The sequence below is a fragment of the Lycorma delicatula genome, chromosome 11 (genome assembly GCF_047948215.1).
Source record: "Lycorma delicatula isolate Av1 chromosome 11, ASM4794821v1, whole genome shotgun sequence".
Taxonomy (NCBI): Eukaryota; Metazoa; Arthropoda; class Insecta; order Hemiptera; family Fulgoridae; genus Lycorma; species Lycorma delicatula.
This window is the reverse complement of record NC_134465.1, coordinates 60,163,486-60,190,595: the sequence shown is the minus strand read 5'-3', so window position 1 is coordinate 60,190,595 and position 27,110 is coordinate 60,163,486. Positions and strand designations below refer to the sequence as shown.

Here is a 27,110-nt window from a genome sequence, read left to right as displayed (position 1 = left end):
AAAAGAACACAGTCTTTACGCGCTGTTTCATCTTCCTTCGTCAGTCATCTTGCAACGATACACAAATACTGTGCACGAACGATACTGTGGAGCGCATAGGGAAAGAGAAGAAAATAATATTCATGAACTCCTGAGCCTGTAGGGGAAGACACTTTCCATGTGGCAGTTTCGGTCGCCACGCCACCCGTTCCGTACCTAGCCCATATGGGCTGTACCGGAGGCCATCTTCAGAACCACAGCAAAAGGTAGCTTTCAGCCTTGAACTGCTATCACTTCTGCCTACATAACACACATTAATAATTATTAACCTAAACAACTATTGCCAAAACAAATGTTGGATTATTTCGTGCGCCAAATACACACACACACACACACACACACACACACACATATATATATATATATGTATAATATACTTTATAACACGTAAATTAGTAGGCTTTTAGCGAAATAGAATATTTTTTATAAGAAAACAATATCGAAATGAAACAGATTTTTAAATGAAAAAGATTTTTAAAATAGTATGAAGTAAAATTACATTTAATTCAAGAAATAACAACCCCGTTTATACAACAAAAAAAAAAGAAAAATTGGCTTAAATACTTGGAAAACATTTTTCGTAAAAAACATTTAAAATCTGATGCATGTAAAATCATCAATTATTATTTAGTTTTCCAAAGATCACTCCATCCGAGGAAGACACGTTATAAAATATCTTACTACTTCACCTGTTGATTATACGTTAAGGTTTACTTTGCTATTTAAAATTCTAAAGAAATTTTTCTACGAAATAATACACACATACACAGACACACACACACACACACACCGCACATACACAGTATATAATACAATTTTGTTAAATATAACTAATTAAACTTAATGAACAATCTACTACATGATTCCAAAAAGTATGAGGGAAAAATTCTCTCACACTGATGAGAACTTTAAACGTACAAGCATCTCACGAAATAATATTACAAATTTCAAGACATATTCTATTAAATCGAAAATAATGAAAAATGTTCATTTAGACATCAGTCAGGAAACGCTTTGTTTTCGAGTTACAGCTTGCGAAAAATATCGCCTAGATTTTTGCACGAAGAATTAATCTATATAAATAAAAAACAGTTTTGAAAAATTCAAATGATCAATATTTTTAAACTGTGATAGGCTCCCCTCTCCTCAATATTGCCACAAAGTATTTTTTTGAGTAGCTTGCATGTCGTAGTCGCTACCATGCCTAGGAAGACATTAAAAAAAATTTTTTTTTCGATTTTTGAGGAGAAAACAAATTTTTTTTCTTTAAACGGTAAGGCAAGAAAGTAAGCATATACTGAGCTTAATATAAAACGGGGTTGATTGCAAAATTTTGAAAAAACTGACCCCTAAAAACTATTGAACCCAAAAGTTTATTTATAAATTGCCCCATATACACGAGCCTCTACTCAAAATTTTATCAAAATCGGTTTATCCAGTCAAAAGTTATTCAACTTCAAACACGTCAACACACGTACGTAAAAACATTACCCCGACTTATTTTTGTTTTTAGGATCTCAGGGTCATGAAACGTTGATTTGAAACGTTCATTTTTTGATGAATTACTATAGTTTCTTCTTGCACCATGGGTCTAGATCTATGATGACAGGAAAGTAAAAGGTCTATCATATATCTTTATAATGTCTATTTATCCCATTTCATGTAGATATTGACCCCAAACGTTTACCAACAAACAGCCGCATATATACGAGTCTCTGTACAAAATTTCATTAAGTTCGGTTTATTCAGTCAAAATGTATTAAGCTTTAAACACACCAATATACAATGTGCATACGAACCCCCTTTTTTTGTTTTTCGGTACCTAGATCATGAAACGTTGAGAAATGAAAAAAACCCATACCTCATTTTTTAATTGAGGACCATACTTCTTGCAGCATAACTCTAGAGCTTGCCAGGAAAGTAAAAATTGAATAAAAAAAGTTCCAGAACTTTAGCTCCAATAAGTTTTTATGAAAATGTGTTAAAAAACACAATTTTCAAGGTTTGATGTAAAACTTCGTTAAATTGCCAATTGAAAATAAAATTTCCAACAAAAAAAATTTACAGAAAATTTCAATTCTGATAAAATCTTTGGTAACATTTTATTGGTTATACAATTTGAGGGGATTTTTTTTTTTTAGTTTCATCCATTTAACACAGTAAACGTGAAAAAAAATCAAAAAAATTCTTGGAAGGTAATTTTGGAGAGAGGGGAAAGAAAAAAAAATATCGATATTTTTGGTTTATTTAAACACACAATGATAATTTTACAATAAAATTTCATAGATTACCCCCGCCCAAAAAAAGAAATCTTAGTAAATTTTTTCCATGTAACGTAATTTATCTACTACATAAAAATAAATAAGCAGTGGCAGGAAATTATTACAACTTTGTTGCTAGATTTTTCAAAACAAAAATTACATGAAATCATTAAATTTAACCCTTAATTTTTTAGTGTCTGAATTTTTTTCTTTATTTTCACTTTTAGAACATCTACTGAAATTCTTTCCGTTCTTGGAGAGACATTTGTACTGAATTTTTTAAAGATGAAAAACCATTTGAAACCGTCAAATTTATCCTTTAATTTAAGTTCTAAGAAATTCAATAGGGCTTCATTAAACTCTAAAATTTTATTTACAGTACAGCCTTAGAATTAACCTCAAGAAAACGAAGTGCATTGAGATAACTGGATCACACATGGCGGGCCCACAGTTACACATCAACAATGCGATAATTGAAAGAACAACAAAGAAAAAATACCTTGATACTTGGATAACCAACAACATCGACCGAACATTGGAAATTAAAACAAGGATAGAAATTCCTAGAAGCGCAATTCTCAAAATACGTACTTTCTCTTGTGCGATCGGCAGCTCAGATTATATGTGCGGGATAGAATGGTAAAATTTTATGTGTTTCCTGTACTTCTATACGTAATGGATGCATCGACATTGATAAAACTACACGTGAAAAAGTTGGCGGCCTTTTAAATGCGGTGCACGCTAAGGATATCTTGGAAGGAAAAGGTGTCAAACATCAAGGTACTAGAGAGTACGAATAAATAACACGAGATTACATCTACAGTACAAGCAGGAAATTACAGCATCTAGGTCACATAACGAGGGGAAATAAGTAACATTGGGAGACGTAGAATTTCATGGATGCGCAATCTGAGGGAATGGTTCGACATAACGTCCACTGAACTGTTCCGAACTGCCTACTCAAAGGTCAAAATAGCGATGATGAATTGCAAATCTCCTGAAAGAAGATGCCACTTGAAGAAAAAGAAGAATACTCTAAAACAGAAATCAGGGCGAAAGTTTTCACAAATTTATAACTCGTAAATGATATAATACGTTATAAACGAATAAACACGTTATTATACAGAACGAGATGAATCGATCTGAGTAACCTTAAAAACAAACAAAAAAAAACCAGGGTAGAAAACCTTCAAGATGGCACAAAAAGCACATCTCAATCTCTTTATTTTATTAATACTGATAATCGTAGAAGAAAAATCAAGAAGCAATACAAAATTCTTTGTTTTAAACGAGCTTCCTACACTTTTATAGGACACTTAGAGAAAACTAAACAGATTATAAAACGCCGCATATTTTCTTTTAACAAACGAGAGTATATTTTTATAATAAAATTTAATAATAAAAATTTAAATAATATCTTTTCAACATAATGAAAAAAGAGATATTAAAAAAATACAATGTGTAATTTTTATTGTAGTAGTAAATTGTAAAAGCACTATTATTATCGTTACAGTTGAACATTATGGAGGTAGTTACGCAAGAATTTCTCTCTCACTCGGTCTCTCTCTCTCACTCACTCTCTCTTACAACAACCTCCCCCCTCAGTCTATATTTATATATCTCTTTCTAACCGCATAAACTACCTCTCACCTAATGCCCCCTCTTTTATTAAACATTCGATCGCTTTCTCTTTGCAACTGATACGACACTGTCTATATACGTTATAATACAATATAAAACTGACATCTTTCACAGCGATACTTTATTATTACATTCTAAATAACTAATAGAGTATTTTTTTTAAATAAAAGATTTTTTTGTAACCAGGAAAAAATTCATTTTAAACAATAAATATTTACTTTGAAAAATACAAATTAATTAATAATATTATTAAATAAATTTCTTATAGGTAAATAAAAAAACTCGTAGAGATATCCTAACAAGATTAAATATGTCACGGCCCGGACAGAAACCTGGTACTTCAAAAACGACTAAATAGCTAATCATTTTATTGAACCTTCTAGATTATGCTGTGATAAACAACATATTTGTTCAAGATAGAACGAGAAATCACAACCTTAAAAGCCCAATGCCCAAACGAATCCAATTTCTCCTGTTCGTTTACAGTAAACGAACTGGAAAGGCTCTAAAACAAACTAAAAATTGTAAAGTGTCTACCCTGATGCTATATATATATATATATATATATATCCGGAATTCTTCACTAACTTAAGTAAAAACGCAAAAAAAGAATGGCTATCTCGCTTCTTCTCCAGCATCTTAATAGAAAAAACAACTGCCCGACAACCTTAAAAGGACAAAAATTATTGCAATATTGAAATCGGGTAAATCAGTCTATCTCCCTCAAAATTTTAGCCCGATTTCCTTGCTTATTAACAAACTCTTGGAAAGGATTATTTACAAGAGAATATAACGATTCCATTTTGGAACAAATCCCAGTTGGGCGAGCAGAATTTAGGCCTTACAGAAGGTTGGTCTTAACTATTTTCATCGAGGCTGGTTTTCTCCATACTGCGGGTTTTTCCATTTGCTGCATACGACATAGTTTGAAGGGAAGGAATGATATTTGTGCCGACAACTGCAAAACATTTTTAATAACATATTAACCAAAAAGTGACACTTGATAGAACGCTTTCGTTTAAGGAGCACCTAACGAAAACTGAAGAGAAATTGAGGGCGAGAAACAAAATTATGCTCTGTGGAACAACGTGGGGAGCATTGACTTCCACTTTGCGCAGATCGGCTCTGAACCTCGTCTTCTCGGCTGCTGAATATTGCCTTCGATCTAGAAAGCCATCTATCAAAACAGCAATTGCTGCCACAGAAGACAGATTTAACCTAACTGACGCCTGGCGTCAAGAATGGACCACAAAGCAGAATAACCAAATCCCATGTATTACTCAAAGGCCGCCGAGTTTTGACTTGCCACGTAAACCACGGTCAACGCTAAACAGAATACGGACTCAGCATGGTAGGTGCGCCTATTTCCTTTATAAATAGGGTAAAACACCGACGCCCCTATGTGAGTGTGGTGAAAATCAAACTGTCAGACACATAACAGAAGTTTGCCCTAGGACAGCTTATGAAGGGAATCCTGAAGATTTCCTGATGACGACCCCAGAATCAGTAGCATATATTAGTTTGTTAATTCTTTTGTCAAAATTTTGTAATTTTGACTGTAACTGGTGTTGTGTTTTGGTGTCACACGCTAAATAAATAAGCAAAAAGTACTTCAACGTCTATTTGGGAGAAAGTATAAATGAGGAGAGAAAATTAAGTAATGGTTTGCCATAGGGTTCGATCCTAGCTCCGCTGCTATTTAACCTATATATTTCCGATCTCCTTAATACTAAGTCAACAAAATTCTGCTACGCAGATGAAATCGCTCTTGTTTGCAGAGACAGAGATTTTAGCCAGACGGGGACAATTCTCACAGAAGATTCGCCTGCTCAGAGTTCTTACTTTAGGAAGTGGGGATTTAAATCAAGTGTTCTTAAAAGTGAAGTTTGCGCATTTTATCTCAATAACAAACAAATTAACACTGTACTCAATTGAAGTGCAATTTTACGACAATATTCTTCATAATAATAAGTACCCAAAATATCTTGATGTCAACCATGATCAAGAATCTTGAGAATACCGCTGCCAAGGTAAAGACACGTAGTAATATTAACTAAAAAATGTGTGGTACGACATGGGATACTTTTGCGGAAACTCTGCTTAATCTTTCATGCGCCGGTTTTTTTTCCATTCCCGAATACTGTACTCCAGTTTGATTAAACAGCTGTGTGTGACAGCTGTGTGACGCAGCTGTGTGTGACGCATAGTGTGTATGCGTTTAATAACTAGAACAATTAGACCGACAACCGGTTACTGGTTCCCCCTATTGAGTAAATTCTGTCTCCCTGCAAGCCGTAGAACTGGGGTCCTGCTTAGAGAGTACCGAAAGCTACAAGAAAATCTGGAACTAACCGTACATGATAAGATAACTATCCTGCGACAGAATTTACTCGGCTCCAGAGTTCTATCGCTATGGAAATCTGAGCGACTTGCTATCATTAATATCGGGGACCGATAAATAAATGAGGGACCTTTGAGATCAGAATTGTTGACTCATTGAAAATCCTGAGGAACAGGAATAGTTTGAGGGATTCAACCACGACACCGCCGGCGCAGAAGTCAACAGAAAGCTGTGGGTCAAATTAAACAGAATTCGCACCGGATATGACCGAAACGCAGATTTACTTCACAAATGGGAAATTGCGGAGTCTCCGACATGTGATTGCGGAGCTCCAAATCAGACAATCAGGCATATTACTGGAGAATGCACCCGCAAGGTCTTTTCAAGGTAGTTGGAGCAACTTCATAAATGTTGACGTTACAGCGCTAGCGTGGATTGGATGCCTATATATTAATATTTAGTTAGTTTATTGTATTCTTGTCGTGTTCATACACTGTGTACATATGTATTTTTGTAATCACACTCCATGTTCCTGCTATACTAATAGATAAATAAACGTCATGGGCATTCCGATCCTTACAAGGAAGTGAAACTTAAATTCTTACGTGGAAAATAAAAAATAAATTAGATGCGGTTGAAACGGGATTTTTAAGAAGAGTCAAAAGACTGCAACAGATGAGAAAGGATAAGAAACGTGGGTGATATCGCAATAAATGGAAGAATCGTTTTCAAAATAATGGATAAAAAAAAGAATACTTAATTTGTTATGGATTATAAGCCAAGAGGGCAAAGACATTACGGGAAACCATTAAAAACTTGAAATAAAATATTTTCATACCGGAAAAGAACATATATATATATATATATATACATTCAATTCAAAAAATCGATATCATTTTACTTTCTTTTCTACTCCCGCAATCCCAAAATCACCACCCAAGAATCTTTTTTAATCTTTCTCTCCGTTTACTATGTTAAATGAAAGAAACCAAAAAAAAAGAATTCCATTGAAAAATGTACAACCAATAAAAAATTACCTAAGTACTTTTTTAGGAATGGAGGTGAATTATGATAAAGTCTTATTTTAATGTTATTATTAAAAGTTTAAATAAGACAAAATAGTTTTTAAAAAATTCCAAAAATCAATATATTTAAACTTTGACCGGCTCCCCTACTCCAATATTTTTCCCAAAGTATTTCTTTTTCGATCATTTTAGTTCACTACTATGTCTAGGAAAACCAAAGAAAATCTTTTAAAAAATACGCAATAAATAAAAAAATACCTTTTTTCGATTTTAAGGGAAGGGATAGAATTTTGGAGGGTTATTTTTTGCCAAGATCGTAGACACATGTACTGAGATCTTAATAAAACGCATGGTTATGTTTGCAAAATTTTGGGAAAATTGAACCCAAAAAAGGTACCCACAGTTTGGAGATATTGATTTTACCAACAAACAACTGCCCCTCATACATACGAATCTTTGTACAAAAATTCATTAAAAATCTGTTCATCCAGTCTACACTTATTAAATCTTCAAACATTTCAAGTACGTACGTACATTACACCCGTATTTTATTTATTATTTGGGGGGGGGGGGTCCCTGGGTCATGAAACATCGAGACACGCAAAAAAAAAAACCATAATCCAGTTTTTGACCGATTACCACGCTTTCCTTCTTGCAGAATAGTTCTAGAACTTTAAGGAAAGTAAAATTACAACCAAATTCATTTTTTTAAAAATAATATCATTACATTCAATAAAATGATTTTTAAAATATCTAAGAGTAAATAGGAAAATAAAAATGATAATTATTAGAATATATAAAACAGGTTATTAACGCTAGGTTTTAAGTTTAGATTGAGAAATCATAGTAAAATTGAATAAAAAACTGGATAAATAATCAAACACTATAATGACAGATTGCATAAATACCTCCTGTTAAATAATCAACTAAGAGGTATTATAAATTTAGCCTATGAATTAATATTCGATTAACATATTAATAAATCTATAAAAAAAATATACATAAAAACCTGACCTTAACATATAATAAATATAAAAAAAAAAAATTTAATAATAAGTCGAGGTAAGCTGGAACTGAATTGCCCTTGGATAAATATTTAATGAACGAAAAAATAAACTTGATCGGATGTTAAACAACCCACCAATTCATACGCTATTTACGAGTAATTAAATAAAATCAAATGATCCATTTATATGTGTGTATATACAGATTTTCATTTAAATTTAAAGAACCGCTGGTCCGATCTGAAATATCTCTTGATTATTATATGTATTGGACTTAGAAGAACACCTTGATATAAATTTACCAACGTAACTAAATTATTAGACGAATAAAAAAAAAGCTTACATCAAATACCATGTCGTTTCATATCTTTATATAAATCGCTGATTAAACTATATTCTTACACAGCTACCCACGGCTTCGCACGCGTGCTTGACGTTTAGCTTTAGATTTTTGCCGGTCGTTTAATCTACAGTTTCGGCAGTTTTGAATGCTGCTTAAAGTTTAGATTGCCGGTTTATTGTAGCCTAACATTGAGCGAGTGAGCCCGATAATGAAATGGAAAACGAGTGAGAAGGAGAGAACATATAAAATTAAAACTCCCAACTGGAAAAGAACAAAACAACTGTACATCAATTTTTAATTTTTTTTTTATAACTTTGTTACTACGAACGCTATAACAGCCGGAAAAATTGCATCTTGTCGCAAATTTTATGGACTTACAAAAAATAACTTTCCAGTTTGGTCGATATCCCCTCACTTATTCGAAATATACGTGAAAAATTGCAAAGTTAAAATTTTGCTTAAAAGGATGGTAAAGGTGGGTGGGGATAGTTTTTCCATAATGAAATGTAAATAATAATTTTCCTTTTGTTTATAATCGTTAGTGTGCAAAATTTCATCAGGATCGGAATAAAACTTTAGATCTGTATAAAAGACAAACGGACACAAATATTTTTCTTTATTTATAGGTATAGATTTTATTTATCAAAATAGGACAATATTTTTAAATATGAAAGATTTTGTAGATAATTTTGAATTAGGAAAAATCGTTTAAAGTAAATATACATGGTGATATTAAAATTAGGAAATGGTTGCATATTTTAAAACTAAGGGATATTAGGAGGTACAAACAATTGCGGATCTACGTAATTATAAAATTACTACTTTATGTTACATTTGAAGTTTTTTCCGCCATCTTGTTTCTGACAAAATGAATCATATATTTATTTTTAATAGAAAAATGGACAGGTGATGTTAATGTAAACTAATAGGAAAAAACAACGGGGAAAAACGAATCTCAATAAATGCTTTTGTTTGTACTGTCTTGGACACAGTTGATTTACTTACTGGTTCTCCAATTTGAAATCTATTTTATTAAATCAAACACATACTTTTGTAAAAGCCGTTTCATCATACCCATCATCGATCAAATCGATGTACGATTTGATCGTACATCATTCACAAAGTTATTCTTTTGGTTTCACTTAAAGGATGCATTTGATAAAACTAAATGATTAAACGAAAATGCCAGCCTCCGTGGCTCGAGTGGTAGCGGCCCGGCTTTTCATCCAGATATCCTGGGTTCGAAACCCGACATTTTTTATACGCTGCATTTCCGTATCCCAAGCAAAAGCGTGGTGATATCAAGCAAAAAAAAAAATAATAAATTATATAAAAATTTGCACTGGACAAAGAAGATTTTACCATCCAAAACGTAATTAATTTAGAGACAATCAAATATTGAACTTGGTTGTTGAAATAAGAAGTCAAAATGAGAAATTAATAACTTTTAAAATAAAAGATGATTTACTACTCTAAATTTGTAATACATATTTTAATCAAAATTTATAGTATTAAGTAATTTAAGATCGAAAACGAAGTGGAAGACCGGAGCAGAATAGATGTATTCGAAATGTGGGTCTACAGAAGAATGCCCCTCCGTCGCATGGACGAAAAACTAGTTTTTATCAACGAGCTAGATATACAGAGGAGGTTTTCTTCAATTTGCTTCCAGCGCATAATCCGCTTTTTTGATTATATAATCCGTAGGGTCGTCGAAAATCTTTAGAAGCTAGTCGTATAGAGAGTCGAGGGCAAAAGGTTACGCGGAAGACCGCCGAATGCTGGACCAAATTGAAAATCCGACTGGAGAAACGTTAAGCACATTAATTCGAACGGTAAAAGATCGCGAGCTATGGCGTGAAATTGTTAGCGGGATATGTATCGGGTCACCAGCTGTCAGAGATAACCCACCGGGTTGGTCTAGTGGTGAACGCGTCTTCCCAAATCAGATGATTTGGAAGCCGAGAGTTCCAGCGTTCAAATCCTAGTAAAGCCAGTTATTTTTACACGGATTTGAATACTAGATTGTGGATACCGGTGTTCTTTGGTGGTTGGGTTTCAATTAATCTCAGGAATGGTCGAACTGAGAATGTACAAGACTACACTTCATTTACACTCATACATTTCATCCTCTGAAGTATTATCTAAACGGTAGTTACCGGAGGCTAAACAGGAAAAAGGAAGAGAGGGAGAGAGAGAGTGAGAGAGAGTGAGAGAGAGTGATAGAGAGAGAGAGAGAGAGAGTGAGTGAGCGAGAGAGAGTGTGAGAGGGCGAGAGAGAGAGAGAGCTGTCAGAGATAAAAGATCACCGATGTTGATATTATTGTGAAGGCTGTTTGTTTAGTATTTAGGCCAATAATACCAACAGTAAATACATAAAAATTTTTATGGATATAATTTTGAAGGTAATATGAAATTAAAAAAATTACTACGGGGCATTTTACCTTGTTTTTGCAACTTTTTTTTCGCAATTTGATCGCTTATAATAAGAAAAAAATGATAGAGAAATGGTTTTCATCATAATTTTTCACGTAATATTTTATATTAAAATCATATATGTACACCACCCTACTTAAAAAAAAATTTGATTCAATACGGTGTATCCATGATGGCGTACAAAAATTTCAAACCCACCATAAAGTAATTATTTTGTAATTATGTAGATCGACATTTGTTTCTACCTCGTAGGATTTGGAATAAGAAAGGGTTTCTACACTTTACTATCAACCTGTATGATAAATTAAAAATGTTTTACACGCAAAATTTTCAAAGAAAATTTTATCATTTGTTGAATGATTTTTTTTCTCAATAAAAAACGCAATTTTTTATGTTATATCTTTTTACGTTAATTTTCGCGATTAAAATTTAAAACGAAGTATGAATTTTTTTGTGGTTTTTTTTATTATCAAATTGGAATATCCGTTCTGAAGATAGATAACAGCGATTAACTAGAAACTTTTATTGTTTTTTCATTTTTCTTACGTAGACAATTGACGTAATTTTTCAGAAAAATACTTGAAGTAAATAAAATATTAAATAAATTTGCAGGTAGATAAAACGCGGAAAAATAATATATAAAGTTTATTAAATATCAATAACTAATGTCATTTCGATTGTTAAAAAAAAGGGCATTATTGTTGGATGACGAAATGAGAAGATAAAATTTTGATTAGTTCAAAAACCAGGGACTGTTTGAAGTTTTTAAAAAAAAAATATATATATATATATAGAATAAAAACAACTTTATTATAATGAACAATATTAATGTAATTATATAAATTAATGGTCATAAATAAAATACTAAAAGGAACAGCGATATAAAAGGGAGCAAGTATCCTGAAAAAAATTTGTAATTCCACTTCACCCCTAAAATAAAACTACAAACTATATTTTTGAATTTATCGTTGTTCGTTCAAAACTTTAAAAAAAAAACGTTTTTGAAAAAATAATTTATCAATACATTTATCGAACTTTAAGAAAGTTTTAAATTTAGTGAGTTAAATTTATTGCTAACTGAGCCTGAAGGATATGTCGATCCTGTAGTAAAAAAATATTGGTTAACTGTTCTCGAGATATCACAGAATAATACAAAAATCAAAAACTGTTACTGTTTCATAATTTTCGTACGTAGACAAAGACGTAATTTTTCGTAATGAAATCAACGTAAAATTAAATTATTTATATCTTACTAAAAGATGTAATACGATCCTAATCTTAAGGAATAAACGCTTTAATCAAATAATATAAATAAAGTAGAATCCATTAATCGCGGCATCGCCCGCGATATATGTTTATAGAGCTTCAAAAATTGGAAATAACTTTTTATTAATAATGTGTAGGCTGATACTCTCAGAGTTTTCACTATTCTAAACTTATCAGATAATAAAATGTTTAAATAAAGGATGTGTTAACCGAAATAAATATTTAATGAAGTGTGAAATGATGTTGAAATTGTTCAAGAACTACTTTGCTCCTCAGCACAGTAAAGTTCAGGATTTCCTTTTTTTTCCTGTTTAGTCTCCGGGAATTACCGTTTAGGTATTACTTCAGAGGATAAATGATTGTAAGTGAAGTGTAGTCTTGTAAGGTCGACCACTCCTAAAAAATGTGTGGTTAATTGAAATCCAACCACCAAAGAACATCGGTATCTACAATCTCGTATTCAAATCCGTATAAAATTAACTGTCCAAGGCTAATTAAATGTACTAAGGCTTGAACGCTGGAACTCTCGACTTCAAAATCAGCTGATTTGGGAAGACGCTTTCACCACTAGACCAATCCGGTGGGTTAGTGAAGTTCAGCAGTTTCTTTATTCCATTTTTTTTGGCAGTGCGATGGTTACATATTTTAATAGTGTTGCCTATTTGGATATCTTTCAAATTCAGAGTGGTAATAAAAAAGCCGATTTCAGATCTGTTATTTTTCTCTAAAATTAACCTCGATTTTGAGCGGAACGTATACATTGCTTTTCTAATCTTGAGAACGCTCTGGCGTATATTCACGATGTCCGATCATAAATTCTAGTAGTCCTAGAAGTTTTTCTTCCTATTTGTGACCTAGCCGACCAAGGCGTTATAAAAATATTAATACTACAACAAAAAAAGAATCTAGCCGATTATGTGTACGAGATACTGTATTGGAACTTCTTAGTTAAATACATAAAAAACCTACAGAGTTTTACTTTGCTCGCGTAAGGATGACTTCTCGCAGATCACCGCCACTTTAGACAACGATATTAAATTTAGTAAAACACATAATAACTTTCTCAAAAGTCGATAATTACGTGGACAAGACTCGATATAAACAAAGTCATTTAGTAAAATACCTTCTAGGTTAACCCACCGTAGTGGTACACTCGTGGTCGTAAATCAGCTGATTTCGAAGTTGAAGTTCTCAGGTCAAATCCTAATAAAGGTAGTTACTTTTATTCGGATTTGATACTGGATCGTGGATACCGGTGTTCTTTGGTGGTTGGGTTTCAATTAACCACACGTCTCAGGAGTAGTCGACCTGAGTTTCTTCAAAACTACAAATTTACCGGTACAGTCACATTACACTGATATAAAAAAAAATTCTACGTTATTTATTTACCAGTATTTTTTTTTTTTTTTAATTTATGATTTATATAGTAGAGAGATTGGTGAAGTTTGAACTACAATAAACATTCCAGGGGTAAAAGAAATCGTCAATTAAAATTTTGATTGGTTCAATTGTTTTCGCGGTTATCGAGAACAAACGAAAAATATGTCTCTTTACATAGTAGTGACATGATTGGAATACATGCAAAGGGTAGAGGAGAATAGATTGTCTAGACGTTCTTTCAGTACCTTTCCGGAGGACGAAAAGACAAAAGAAGACCGTTAAACATTTAAGGCTGATAATAATAACAATAGTGAAATAAATTTATAACTGACAATAAATTAAACAGAGTTGGAAATTCATTTAAACTAAGTAATACATATTTGATATTAATACAACGTTAGTTGCCCTAATTTTTAATATTATGAAAAAAACTAAAAGAATCTGTGTAACCAGAAATTTGTTAAATATTCCTAAAAAAAAACAAACTATTTTTTACATTACTCAGAGAAAGGTACAAACCGTAAATTTATTAAGAAAAATTCACATCAGTATTCGGTTCTGAATAAATTATTTTTTTGCGTAATCATATATTTAGTCTAATAAGCCGTGTTACGTTACAGATAAAGTAATTTTTGCAAATGTAATTTAAAACATAAATCCCATCATCAAAATAAAACAGTCCGTTCTTTAAACAGCAGAACAGAAATTAATAGAAATCTAAGATTTAATATAAAAATTGTTTTATTTGATTGTTTCTATTTAATAAGATTATTTTAAGCCAAACATAAAACATTGTGCTTTTCGACCCCCAATCTTTTGTCTTTTCCTCCAGATTTCTCGAAAACTACTAATAAAAATTCAGTTTTGGGATCTATTTTTTTTCAGGTCAGATTTCATACAAAACCACTAAACTCACCCCTTAATTTGGGTCCCATTAATTACAATCTGGCTTAATTTTACCGAAGACGCAGAAATCAGGGTGAAATCTTCCTTCAGCCGACACTCGCTAACGAAGGATTTCCAAATGTATATTTAAATGAAATTTCCTCTTAAATTTTACCAGAAGAACGTGTCCTGAAAATCTGTTACATTCTTCGAGAATCACTCTGTAGTTTATGAGAAACAAATAAAATTTTGTCTCATAATTCAAAGAATGTTTTTATTTAGAATATTTTTTTTTCTTTTGTTTTACCTGCGGGCCCAACATTAGGTATTGCTTCAGAGGATGACATGAATCATTTGTAGCGTGTGTAAAAATGCCATGCCTGACCGGTACTCGAACCCGGGACCTTAGGATGAAAGGGCCCAGACGCCACCACTCGCGCCACGGAGGCCGGCTATTTAGATTATATTAGTTTGATATTCGTACATTTTATTCAAAACTATGTAATTTCAACTGCAACATATATATATAAACACACACATAAAACAACAAACGGCAACACAATGCATTACATAACATGTAAAACACTTGGTTAATTAAATTAGCACGCATTGATATTTAATCAATTTACAATTTTAATAAATTAAGCACTTTGTTGTCGGTAAAGATAATATGTAGTTTCATATGAAAATACACTACAGATCAACATATCTTTTTTTTTTTGTCTTCAGTCATTTGACTGGTTTGATGCAGCTCTCCAAGATTCCCATTCTCAAGATCTAGTGTTAGTCGTTTCATTTCAGTATACCCTCTACATCCTACATCCCTAACAATTTGTTTTACATATTCCAAACGTGGCCTGCCTATACAATCTTTTCATTCTACCTGTCCTTCCAATATCAAAGCGACTATTCCAGGATGTCTTAGTATGTGGCCTATAAGTCTGTCTCTTTTTTTAACTATATTTTTCCAAATGCTTCTTTCTTCATCTATTTGCCGCAATACCTCTTCATTTGTCACTTTATCCACCCATCTGATTTTTAACATTCTCCTATAGCACCGCATTTCAAAAGCTTCTAATATTTTCTTCTCAGATACTCCGATCATCCAAGTTTCACTTCCGTATAAAGCGACACTCCAAACATACACTTTCAAAAATCTTTTCCTGACATTTAAATTAATTTTTGATGTAAACAAATTATATTTCTTACTGAAGGCTCGTTTCGCTTGTGCTATTCGGAATTTTATATCGCTCCTGCTTCGTCCATCTTTAGTAATTCTACTTCCCAAATAACAAAATTCTTCTACCTCCATAATCTTTTCTCCTCCTATTTTCACATTCAGTGATCCATCTTTGTTATTTCTACTACATTTCATTACTTTTGTTTTGTTCTTGTTTATTTTCATGCGATAGTTCTTGCGTAGGACTTCATCTATGCCGTTCATTGTTTCTTCTAAATCCTTTTTACTGGTTACATTAATAAAAACAAAAAAAATATATATATATATATATATTTTATAAAATTAAAAAGATACTTAGAACTCAAAGTGTTGTACGAATTGCAAAATTAAAAACCCAGTAAAAATAAACATACATTTCCTATTTTTATTTTAATAATTTTTTTTTTAATCTCCTAGTTCGGATTTAAGCAGCAATTCGGAAAATTGGTGTTCGGATAATCGGTGCCACACTGTATAAATCTACAATACTTAAAAAAAAATTATCAAAAATTAAATTAAAAAAAAAAATATATATATATATATATATATATATATATATATATATATATATTAAAAAACATTCAATACACCAACACGAAGATCTTAAATGGAAAAATTTTAATTAAATAATCATATTCTATAATAATTATTATCTTTTGACTTCATTAATAACATATTTAAAACAATTAATATGATAGAATAATATTCAAAATATAACAGAAAAAATAACGGCAATTTATTTTTGAATATCGTATGACCAGTTTTTTTAATATATATTTATTAATTTTTTTTTTTAAATAATCATTTAATGACAAATATACTTCATCTATTATATAATATCATTAAAATTTAATTGCTTTTTTATTTTTATTTAATGATAAATTAAAAATATTTCGCTATATTTATTACTGATTGTTGTTAAAATGATAACATATCTAAAGATAACTTTGAAAAATAACAAAAGTTTGTTAAGTTATTATGTTAATTAAATAAAACTTTAAATTCGTAAATAGTAGACTGCAAAAGTTACACTAAAATACAAAAAATTCCCTCCTCCTACAACAGTCATAGTTAAAAAGATTATAGACAAAGATTAATTTGCTATAATTATAAGTACACCGAGTAGTTATAATTAAAAAAAAAAATCAAAAACGGGAGGAAAACACATTAAAGAACTTAAAAAGGAAAAGTACGAAAGACAGGAAAGGAGAGAAAAAAGATCGAAAATAAAAAAAAAAATTAAATGTAGAAGGAAATGTAAACAAAATTTACTATAAATGAAGACGATATCTTTTGAAATATTTTCTTAAGCTTATTTCATTAAAAAAAAAAAAGTGCTGCTTGATGTAGCGTCGGTATGGCGGTAAAACAACGTTATTGGCTGTTGTTATAGTAACACGCCACTTATCAAATTCCACTGTTGCCAAGCGCTACAGCCGGATCTTATTCGGGATTGTGATGTCAGAATATATTGCTTACTTATAAATCGACCGACATTTATCAATTAAATTCAAGTTTATACATGTAAATAATTTATTTAACGTTCAACTCCTTTCGTCCCGTAATCATAATTAATTAATTCAACAATCTATCATTATAAAACCACTTCGATATTTGAATTATAAAAATTAATTCGTAACGAAGCCAAAACAGAGTATGTTCCATATTTTTACGAGTTGGATTTTTTCATATTTTTATAAAAGGCGTAAAAAATTATAAATATAATGATTTGAGGTTAAGATCCATTTAAAATATATGACTATCTAATAGTGGATTTTTTTTGGGTGAAAAACGGTTTTCGGACTGTTTTCCTGTCGGAATCAGAACTCAGAAATCAAATTTGAATCTTTCTTTAAAAAAAATCCTTTCGATAACAATAACTGCCTAAATTTTATTTTTTTTAATTAACAAATATTTAACTTAAGAAACAACTAACGTATATAATATTACTTTTTTAAAGATAGGATATTTATACTTAAAAATGACCGGCTATTGTTTGTGTATTGAAAAAAAAAATTATTGCAATTTGCTCAAAAATTATTTAGTACTTGATTTAAAGCAATAATTATAAAACAGTGTTTCAGTGCTGAAAAATACCAATATATCCTTTTTTTAAGTATTTATACTAGTATATAATGGTTAAAAGCCGTGTAATTCAAACCATGAACAAGAATCATTAGACAACGATATCCTCTTTAAGATACAAATTTTTGAGATGAAAGGAAGACTAAAGATAAAAAATGTTACATTATCTCCATAATATGTCTACCGTATTTCGGTTTGACTTGTATTTAGTATCATATCGTTAACGGTTGTCACATCGCATACGGTTGTAGCATTATCAAATAACAGATAGTGACGAAGTGTAATAACAAAATTTTTCGGGAAAAACAGAATAACTTTGATTATAATAATACCTCTTTTAATTTGACAACTAAATTTTTAATAAAATTTTGTTACCGCTGCAGGGTTTGTGACGAGGGTTCTTCAGGAGAAGGATCTGGGGTCTCCCGGATGAGAAACAGCCCTCTGCGAAGCTGCCGTTCGCACGTGCTTGTACGAGTGGGCGGGTAGCGATGAAGCACGAGGACTCTCGCACTCCCGAGCAAAAAACACCGACTCCCGGCGGGGATGTCCTCGATAGAGACATTGGCATAATGACCGATTCCCGGCTCTTGAAGTGGGGACCCAGGAACGGCATAACCGGGCCTGGTGGATCCTATTCTGGAGGTTTGAGGCGGGTGCAAAGTGAGATCCGATCGGCGGGCCGAGAAAAGGAAGCCCGTTAGAGTAAAGGACACTCCCCTAGGCTGTGTAATACTTAACTGCAGGAACTGTGTAATACTTAACTGCACTTAACGGCCCGGGAGAGAAGGAAAAAAAAATAATAAAAAAAGAAATCGTAAAAATTTTATTGAACTTAAAAAAATAAACATTCTACCAAGAAAATAAAATGTTATATTTAAATACATTTAAAAAAAAGCATAGCATGATCTCCCAGGCTAATAAAAATTAAAATGAGTTAGAACAAAAATATATATTTTTTAGAGGTGGGGAATAAATTTTCATGAATTTTTCTAAAAATATTCATATATACAGGTTAAGCTTAACAAATTTTCTTAAGTAAAGATTTCTCTCCCCTTCAATAAACGCTAAAATGGAAAAAAATAAAATTTTCAAAATAAAAACGTTCCTGCATTTTAAAAATTTATAAACATTTCTTGATAGGTCTATATATGGAAGTACTTTAAATTTTTTAAGTACTTTTTATGGGAGTACTTTAAAAAAATTGTTGAAAAATATTTAAACCGAATGGAGATAGAACAAAGAACAAAAAATTATAAATTAAAATTTTTAAAATCAGGGTTGATTTTATCGATTATTTATACATGCATTGTAGGTAAAAAATTGATTTAATAGAGTTCTCCCTACAATTTCTCCGTAAAAAAATCGAAATTGTTTTATCCCACCCTATTAAGGCATTTTGAAAAAAATATTAATAAGATCAATGCCCCCATATATATATATAAATATTTGAGCTAAATTGGTCAATTTTGAGGCCAAACGCAGTGCGTTTATTTGCATACATAAGTTTGTTTTTTCTAGAAGAATAAGCTGGACCATGAAACGTAAAGATCAGCAAAAAAACCCCTTTACCATAATTTTGACATGATCATCGTAGTTTCGCAGAGAATATAGCTATATTAAAGGAGAAAGTATGATCACGTCAAAAATCGGGCATTACTTCTTAAGAGGTAAAATATTCAATTTTCAATAGTTAGAATGTATATCCTACGGAATATATAACAGCTATATTCGCCGGGGAAAATAAAAATTACCTCGAAATATAGAGTTATCATAAAAGAATGGTGCGGTTTCATTAATTCATAGGAAGATTGTAGGGAAATTTCTAGATGTTATATTGGTATCCCTGAAAGCCCCAAAAGTTTGTTCATCAGCAGTTGTAACCACAACGTCAGTTCTTGTATTGTTGTTGCGGTCAGTTTAACGAGTTACTATGTTCTCGGATAAAGACAAAGCAAAGTGTGTTTTATTGATGGCCGAATTAAAATCCGTAATTTTAGTTCAACGTGCGTTTCGACGTGAATTCGGAAGAGATCCAACACACAAAAATAACATAACACGTCGGTTCAAACGATTCGAAGAAACCGGATCGGTTAAGAAACAGAAATCAACCGGCAGACCAAGTGTACCGGACGAAACTGTTGAACTAATTAGACAATCGGCAATTAGAAGTCCTGGGAAGTCCATCCCAACGTCGAAGCGTCGAATTAGGTATTCCAAAATCAACAGTTCACAAAGTTTTACATAAAAAACAAATTATTGTTTTTTATGGGGCCTTAATAGGGCCTTTCTTCTTTTCTGAAAAAACAATTAATGGAGTTGTGTATCTTGACATGTTAACCGATTATTGCTTTCCTCAGCTGGATGAACTCGAAAACATTCATTTCCAACAAGATGGTGCTCCCCCGCACTTCAATGCATCGGTCACGGAAACTTTGAACGAAAAATTTGGAGAAAAAAATGGATAGGCCGGCAAGGACCCGTACTTTGGCCTCCAAGGAGTCCAGACCTGACATCTTGCGATTTTTTCTTGTGGGGGTACATCAAAAGCGTTGTTTATACACAAAACATTCGCGACCTAAACCATTTAAAAAACAAGATTAATGAAGCAATGACAACCATTAACGAAGAAATGCTAACTAATGTTTGGAGAGAAGTTGAGTATCGTTTGGACATTTGTCGAGCGCACATATTGAAATTTATTAATTATGTAAAAAAATGTCTGAGACGACAAATTTGAAAAATAAAAAACATAAACTGTAAGTAATTCTGTTTTAATTTAAACCATGTTCAAAACCGCACTATTCTTTTATGATAATCCTGTATAATAACAAATTCACATTAACATTTACGGTCTTGAAGTGAGAATAATCAAATAGCAAATAGCTTTATTCATAGATTATACCGAAGATAATAAATGAAAAGTTAGGTTATTAAAAGAATAAACGGTAGTTTGTAGGTATATAATAATTCATTTGTAGAAAAAAAAATATATATAACTAATTCGGAACAAGTTATGCAAAAAAGAGAAAAAAAACGAAAATAGTTTAAAGGAAAATCATATTTTTTATTATACAGGTGGATTACCTACAATGTATGTAAAGAGGTATATAATTGTATGCTAATGATATTTTAATACGTACTTATTAAATAATAATTAAAATTCCATGTTCACTTCTAACTTCACATCGACAAAACGTACATAGCTTTCTCTTACGATCTAGATAAAAAAACAATAACTAAAAAAAAAAAAAATCAGTTAACGTCCGATAATCTAAACACTAACCTTAAAATATTTGTATAAAAATTTCACCTTTTTAATATAACTTTCGTTTTAAATAATTGAGAATAAAAAGATGGTTTTTTTTTAACCAAAAGGTCATACCTGTCTCAACCAACTAATCTGTATAGTTTTAAGATATCTCCGTTTACTTCTTTCTTTACCAGTTGTTCATTTTTTATTATTTAACCTTATTTTAGCTTATCATCGGCCTAAAATTCCTACAATTGTTTAACCGATGAAAATCATCCGGAACTAAATCCAGACAGAGTTAACTTAAAACGTTGTATCCATACCTGTACACCAATCTACATCTCACAAATTCAAAATATACGCAGTTTGATCATTAAACGTGATAACAAGGAAACTTGAAAAAAGCGGGCAGGTATAACAGAATGATTTTTGAAGTTATACTTGTTTTGTCGCGTCAGGAGAAACTGATCAGAATGTATTTCCAGCAAGTTACGGAAGTTGCGCTCACCGATGTAACACACCATGATGATTTGCGCAGGCCCAAGTGGATCAGTTTGCACGCACATGAGTGCAGTGTCTAATTCAGTCAGTCGTTCGATAAAATTGATTAACATGTATTGTAAATATAAAAGATATTGGGCCGTAATAAATATATATTTATATATACGTATTTCTGAAGACGGATATTTTAAACTGTGCATATTGGTGTGCATAATCTAAAAACTTTATTTATATTGCAGCATATAGTTTTATGAAAATTGTGTATCAAGATTTGAGGTTATATTGTTTTTTTAAGTAAAATTATATTTTTTAATCGCACAGAAAATAGGATACATCATATAAATTCTTGATTTTGCATAACTAATTTTGTTTCACCAAAAGCAAAATTTTTGATAAAATACACTACTATAAAATAAAACTATCTGTATCATATTTTTCATATCGTAACCCGCTGATAACCCTCGTGTCTATTCAAAATTACCCGAAATGTATTCGATGAACTTTGTTTTATATGACAACGAATATTTCAATACTTTTTAAACTGTATAAAATAAATATTAATTAATTCAATTGTTATTTGTTCAAACGTTTATTCATGGTATTTAATGTCATCTATCCATCGTTTGACTCGGTTCAAATCTGTTTGAATGCGTAAAAAACTTCTTTTTTTATTCACGTCAAAGAAGTATAACTTTTTACGTGCGTACATAAGTACACACCAGCTTTTTTTTAAATAGTTTTTTGAGTGGTACAGGTTGAACAACCTAAAACACAATCCAGACGTCTACAACTGCAGTTATTTGAGTGTCACATTTAAGGGCATCCGGTACCTTGTATCTCGGTAATGTTATTTTTTGTAACGTTAAGACTCATTATCTCAGGACACAAGGGGAATTCAGCAGGGAAATTTTGCACAGTTCTTTGTTGTCTTTCTTTTAGTTACTGAGTTTTATCATACTTTTACTACAAAAATTTCTTCACTTAATAGTTTTTAATCAATTTTCTTATTTTTGAAAACCAATTTTTTACACAAAAACTTATATAAAATATAAATTATCAGGTCGTAAAAAAAGCTCAGTAGTTGTATCTCACATACTCAAACACTGTAAAAATTTCATTTTTCTACTTTGAGCGGTTCACGAGATAACGGGTCTTTTATTTAAAAAAAAAAAACATACAATTTTCGGAAAACGATTATAAGCAACGTTTACTGTAGGTGAATGCATCCCAGCACCATATCTGCATTGTCTGAGATTTCTTTCTCATCATCCTTATATTCCGGTCGAGTACGTTTTCTGTTTTTTTTTTTTTTTTTTTTTTTTTTTTTAGTTTCATGTTAAAACACTATTTTTGCTTCCTTATCGGCAATTTTTATTCGATGATAGTCCATGATATTCTTCGGACAAAGCCCGTGTAAACGGTTTTCATCTGGCGAGATTTTATCAAAATAAAAAGCCCATTATCATTCTCATCCTTTGTGTATTTTTTGTTATATAAACACCATAGTAGCCCTGAATTTCATCGATAAGTTTTATCTGTCTGTTGATCCTTTCCTGAAATGTTACCATTTTTTAACAGAACATTCTTCAAGTCTACGCGGAGATTTAACAATCATGAGCCGATCCGCTTCTGAATATGACTAACATTTCAAATTTAATCGTAATTGACAAAATTTCCATATATAAACACTAGATTTTTCTTTCGCAATAACTAATCAGTGTCAACAAAAAAGAAATAATCTTTAAAAAAAAAACTTAAACTTCGGATTTTTCAGTGAGTAATGCTTCTTCTTCTTCTTCTTTTTCCTGATTAGCCTCCGGTAACTACCGTTTAGAAAATTCTTCAGAGGATGAATGAGGATGATATGTATGAGTGTAAATGAAGTGTTAGTCTTGTACATTCTCAGTTCGACCATTCCTGAGATGTGTGGTTAATTGAAACCCAACCACCAAAGAACACCGGTATCCACGATCTAGTATTCAAATCCATGTAAAAATATCTGGCTTTACTAGGACTTGAACGATGTAACTTTCGACTTCCAAATCAGCTGATTTGGGAAGACGCGTTAACCACTAGACCAACCCGGTGGGTTATCGTGGATACCGGGTTATCGTGCTTATCGTGGATACCGGTGTTCTTTGGTGGTTGGGTTTCAATTAACCACACATCTCAGGATTGGTCAAACTGAGAATGTACAAGACTACACTTCATTTACACTCATACATATCATCCTCATTCATCCTCTGAAGAATTTTCTAAACGGTAGTTACCGGAGGCTAAACAGGAAAAAGAAGGATGAAGAAGTGAGTAATGCTTAACAAAAAATTAATTTTTACACTAAAAATATTATTTTTTATTATTTTACAAGCATAAAATAGCATTTTTTAAAATAAGCAAAACGTAAAAAACAAAAAAAAATACAAGGAACCAGGTGCTCTTAAAACGATGCTACTACTGGCTTTGTATGTTACTACTCTCGACTACGATTGGATTTGTAAAATGTTCGTGCTTTAGTGGAGTATAGTTTCGTTCTTTGCATTAATGTTTTTATAAAATTCTTTAATCGATCGAGGAAAAGGTTGCTATAATAGAAGTTTATATGCGTTCTGGATATTTTTAAGAAACCAGTCAAATGTTCGAATGCTATTATCCTACCAGAATAACACACGGCATGGTTAAAAATTAGCGTATAGTCGGTTTCGATCTAAAAACTAAATAAGCAACCTTCCATTAGAACTCCATAGACCAAATCATAGATTATACCAAAAGCAAGTTTCTATATAATAACTCCAAATTTATTTAATAATAGATTATTTGCAATTTAATATTTTGATATTTACTTTAAATTCGGTTTACGGTTTCGGATAAACCGACGCGTAAGCAGAATTTATAAAGAAAAAAAAAATCACATTTGTCCATACGTAGGCGCGGTTTGTTCTTCGTACTCACTGCTATCCTCTTACTGTACTATGCTTTGCGGTATATTGTGGTTTTATATACATATATATCAGATTAAATCTACAGCCAAGTAGAACTTAACAGCAATAGAAACTGTAAAGCATCAGCACAATAGTAATAACATCGCGGTATACGATTTGGCCAAAAACAGGTCATTAACAAAAAAAAAAACATCAAAAGCGTCAGACATTGTTTTTTTTTTTTTTTTTTTATTTCCTTTTGTAAATAATTTCGTTAAGAATTGCTGCCGGTCTCAAAAAAAAATCTATACGTAATGTATCATAACAAAGCGGTGTAAAATACAAATCTTGCCGTAAGATCCTTTATGAGTGAAATACGAAACCGTATCGTGTAACAACTATGGAAAAGACGTTTCGGTTTGTCATACCGAAAAACATCTCTTAATTAATGCGACCGGATCCTCAAAAACATTGTCGATGGACAGATAGATCCGATTCTGTATTTCATATCGACCAGAGACGGTTTCATTTATCTGGGGGTGTTAATTCACGCAACACCGAATTTTTAGTCGATGAAAATTCTCACCAGATGTTTGAACGTCCGTTTCACGATGAGAAAATCGATATATGGTGTGCTATGACTAGTAACCGTATAGAGGGACCGATATTTTTTTTTACCGGACTATCAAAACTATATTATACAGACTATAATAATCCTCCCTAGGGAGGGTGTACGGTTAGAGGCAGGCATATGAAAGACCAAGACCCGACCTACTGGGTGAACGCATTTTATTTATAACGGCATAGCCGGGTCTCAGTAGGTTAGAGGCAAAGGCAACCTCGGAGGGTGTGCTATGCATTAGCTGGTCCATCCTTTTAGGTATGGAAAAAAAAGCTCGTAATCGTAAGATCATCAGATCATTTACAATAATTCCGAATTCGTTTAATAATAGATTATTTGCAATCTAATCATTTGAAATTTACTTTACACATATACTTTTTTTGGTTGTAGAATTTATAAAAAAAATATCACATTTTCCCATACGTAGGCGTGGTTTGTTTGTTTATACTCGCTGCTATCCTCTTACTGTACTACGCTTTGTGATAAACATTTCAGATTCAGTCTATAACAAAGTGGAATTTAACAATAATAGAAGATATAAAGCACCAGCACAAACGTCTAAAATAGCGTCATACGTTTTAACCAAATATCCTTTTAAACAATTCTATATTAATCAATTAAGTTAATTTAATGTATAAATACAGGACAAATAATTTATATTAAATTGATATATATAATTTATATATATTTACATATGAATAACTAAATATATTAAAAAAATTATAAAAACAAAAAAAAAACGAAGAATACCTGGTCAAGGCGCCTTTGAGAAGAGGATTTCGATTATTGTCTTCATAATATCCTCTCAGCATGTTGATTAGTTACGGAAGAAATGAAGATGAAATCGGTGTAGAAGAAACCCACCCCCCATTAACACAACACATCAAACTTATTATCCAACATCAAATGCAACAGACATCGTTTTTTTTTTTTTAATTTTATTTCCTTTTGTAAATAATTTCTTTAATTTACTAGTTTATTTTTTAAAGAATCGTTATTTTTATTAAAAAAAGATACACAAGATTATAAAAATAAATAAAAAAAATAAACGGTTAACGTAAGAAATAATATTTCACTAGTAATGTAATATATGATAACTGATAATTCGTTGACATTACTTCACTTGTTAAAAAACAATATTATAATAACAATTAATCAAAGATAATTAAGATTACTCCGATTTAAATTAACTATATAACACCAATTAAATCACTTCAATAAACGATCACTAAAGAAGAAATAAACATACAAACTATAAAATATTATCGTTGACGTAAAATCATACGAAAAAACTAACCTGAAATAGCTTCACGTTCAATTTTTTTGCTATTATTTATTATTGTTTTTTTTTTAATAAATTAAATCCGTAAATTTTTTTAATGTATTAATTTATTATTATTATTACGAATTAACTAAATAAATAAAATAACTGATGACGTAGACAAAAGAAAAGTATTATTATTTTTTCTTTTATTACGCTTTGTTCAATTTAAATCAAATGTGAGAGATCGATCATGCTTGTTTTATTTTCATCACTCATCATTATCCATGTGGAAACCTGTTATAAAAAAAAAATGGGGAAAAATAATGTAAATAAAAAATTAAAAAAAAAGAAAACAGATAAAAATAGTAAAAAAAGAAGTAAAAATAAAAAAAAAAATAAAACTGTATTAACCAAAGTATTGAAGATAGAAAAAATGCAATTAGATAATGGTAACGAAATAAAAAGAAGCAATGAGAGTTCAACGTGCACAAAATCCGTTAAGCAGTCGGTAATTTCATTAAAAAATATGTAAACCCGATTAAAAAAATTTAATGCACGAACTTAACTGTTTATTTGCTCGACAAAATATTTTATAAACAGAGTTGAAATATACTTACTATTTTCAAT

The 27,110-nt window shown here is 31.2% G+C and overlaps 1 protein-coding gene across 1 annotated transcript in view; it reads right to left on the bottom strand.

The window, feature by feature from the left end:
- Positions 1 to 26,374, bottom strand: part of lilli (AF4/FMR2 family member lilliputian) — a 629,406-nt gene extending 603,032 nt beyond the window's left edge. Inside the window, exon 1 of the mRNA XM_075378353.1 lies at positions 25,970 to 26,374. Coding sequence (XP_075234468.1) covers positions 25,970 to 26,031 — 62 coding nt within the window. The 5' untranslated portion in view covers positions 26,032 to 26,374. The remainder of the gene's footprint in view (positions 1 to 25,969) is intronic.
- Between the last annotated feature and the right edge of the window lie 736 nt (positions 26,375 to 27,110).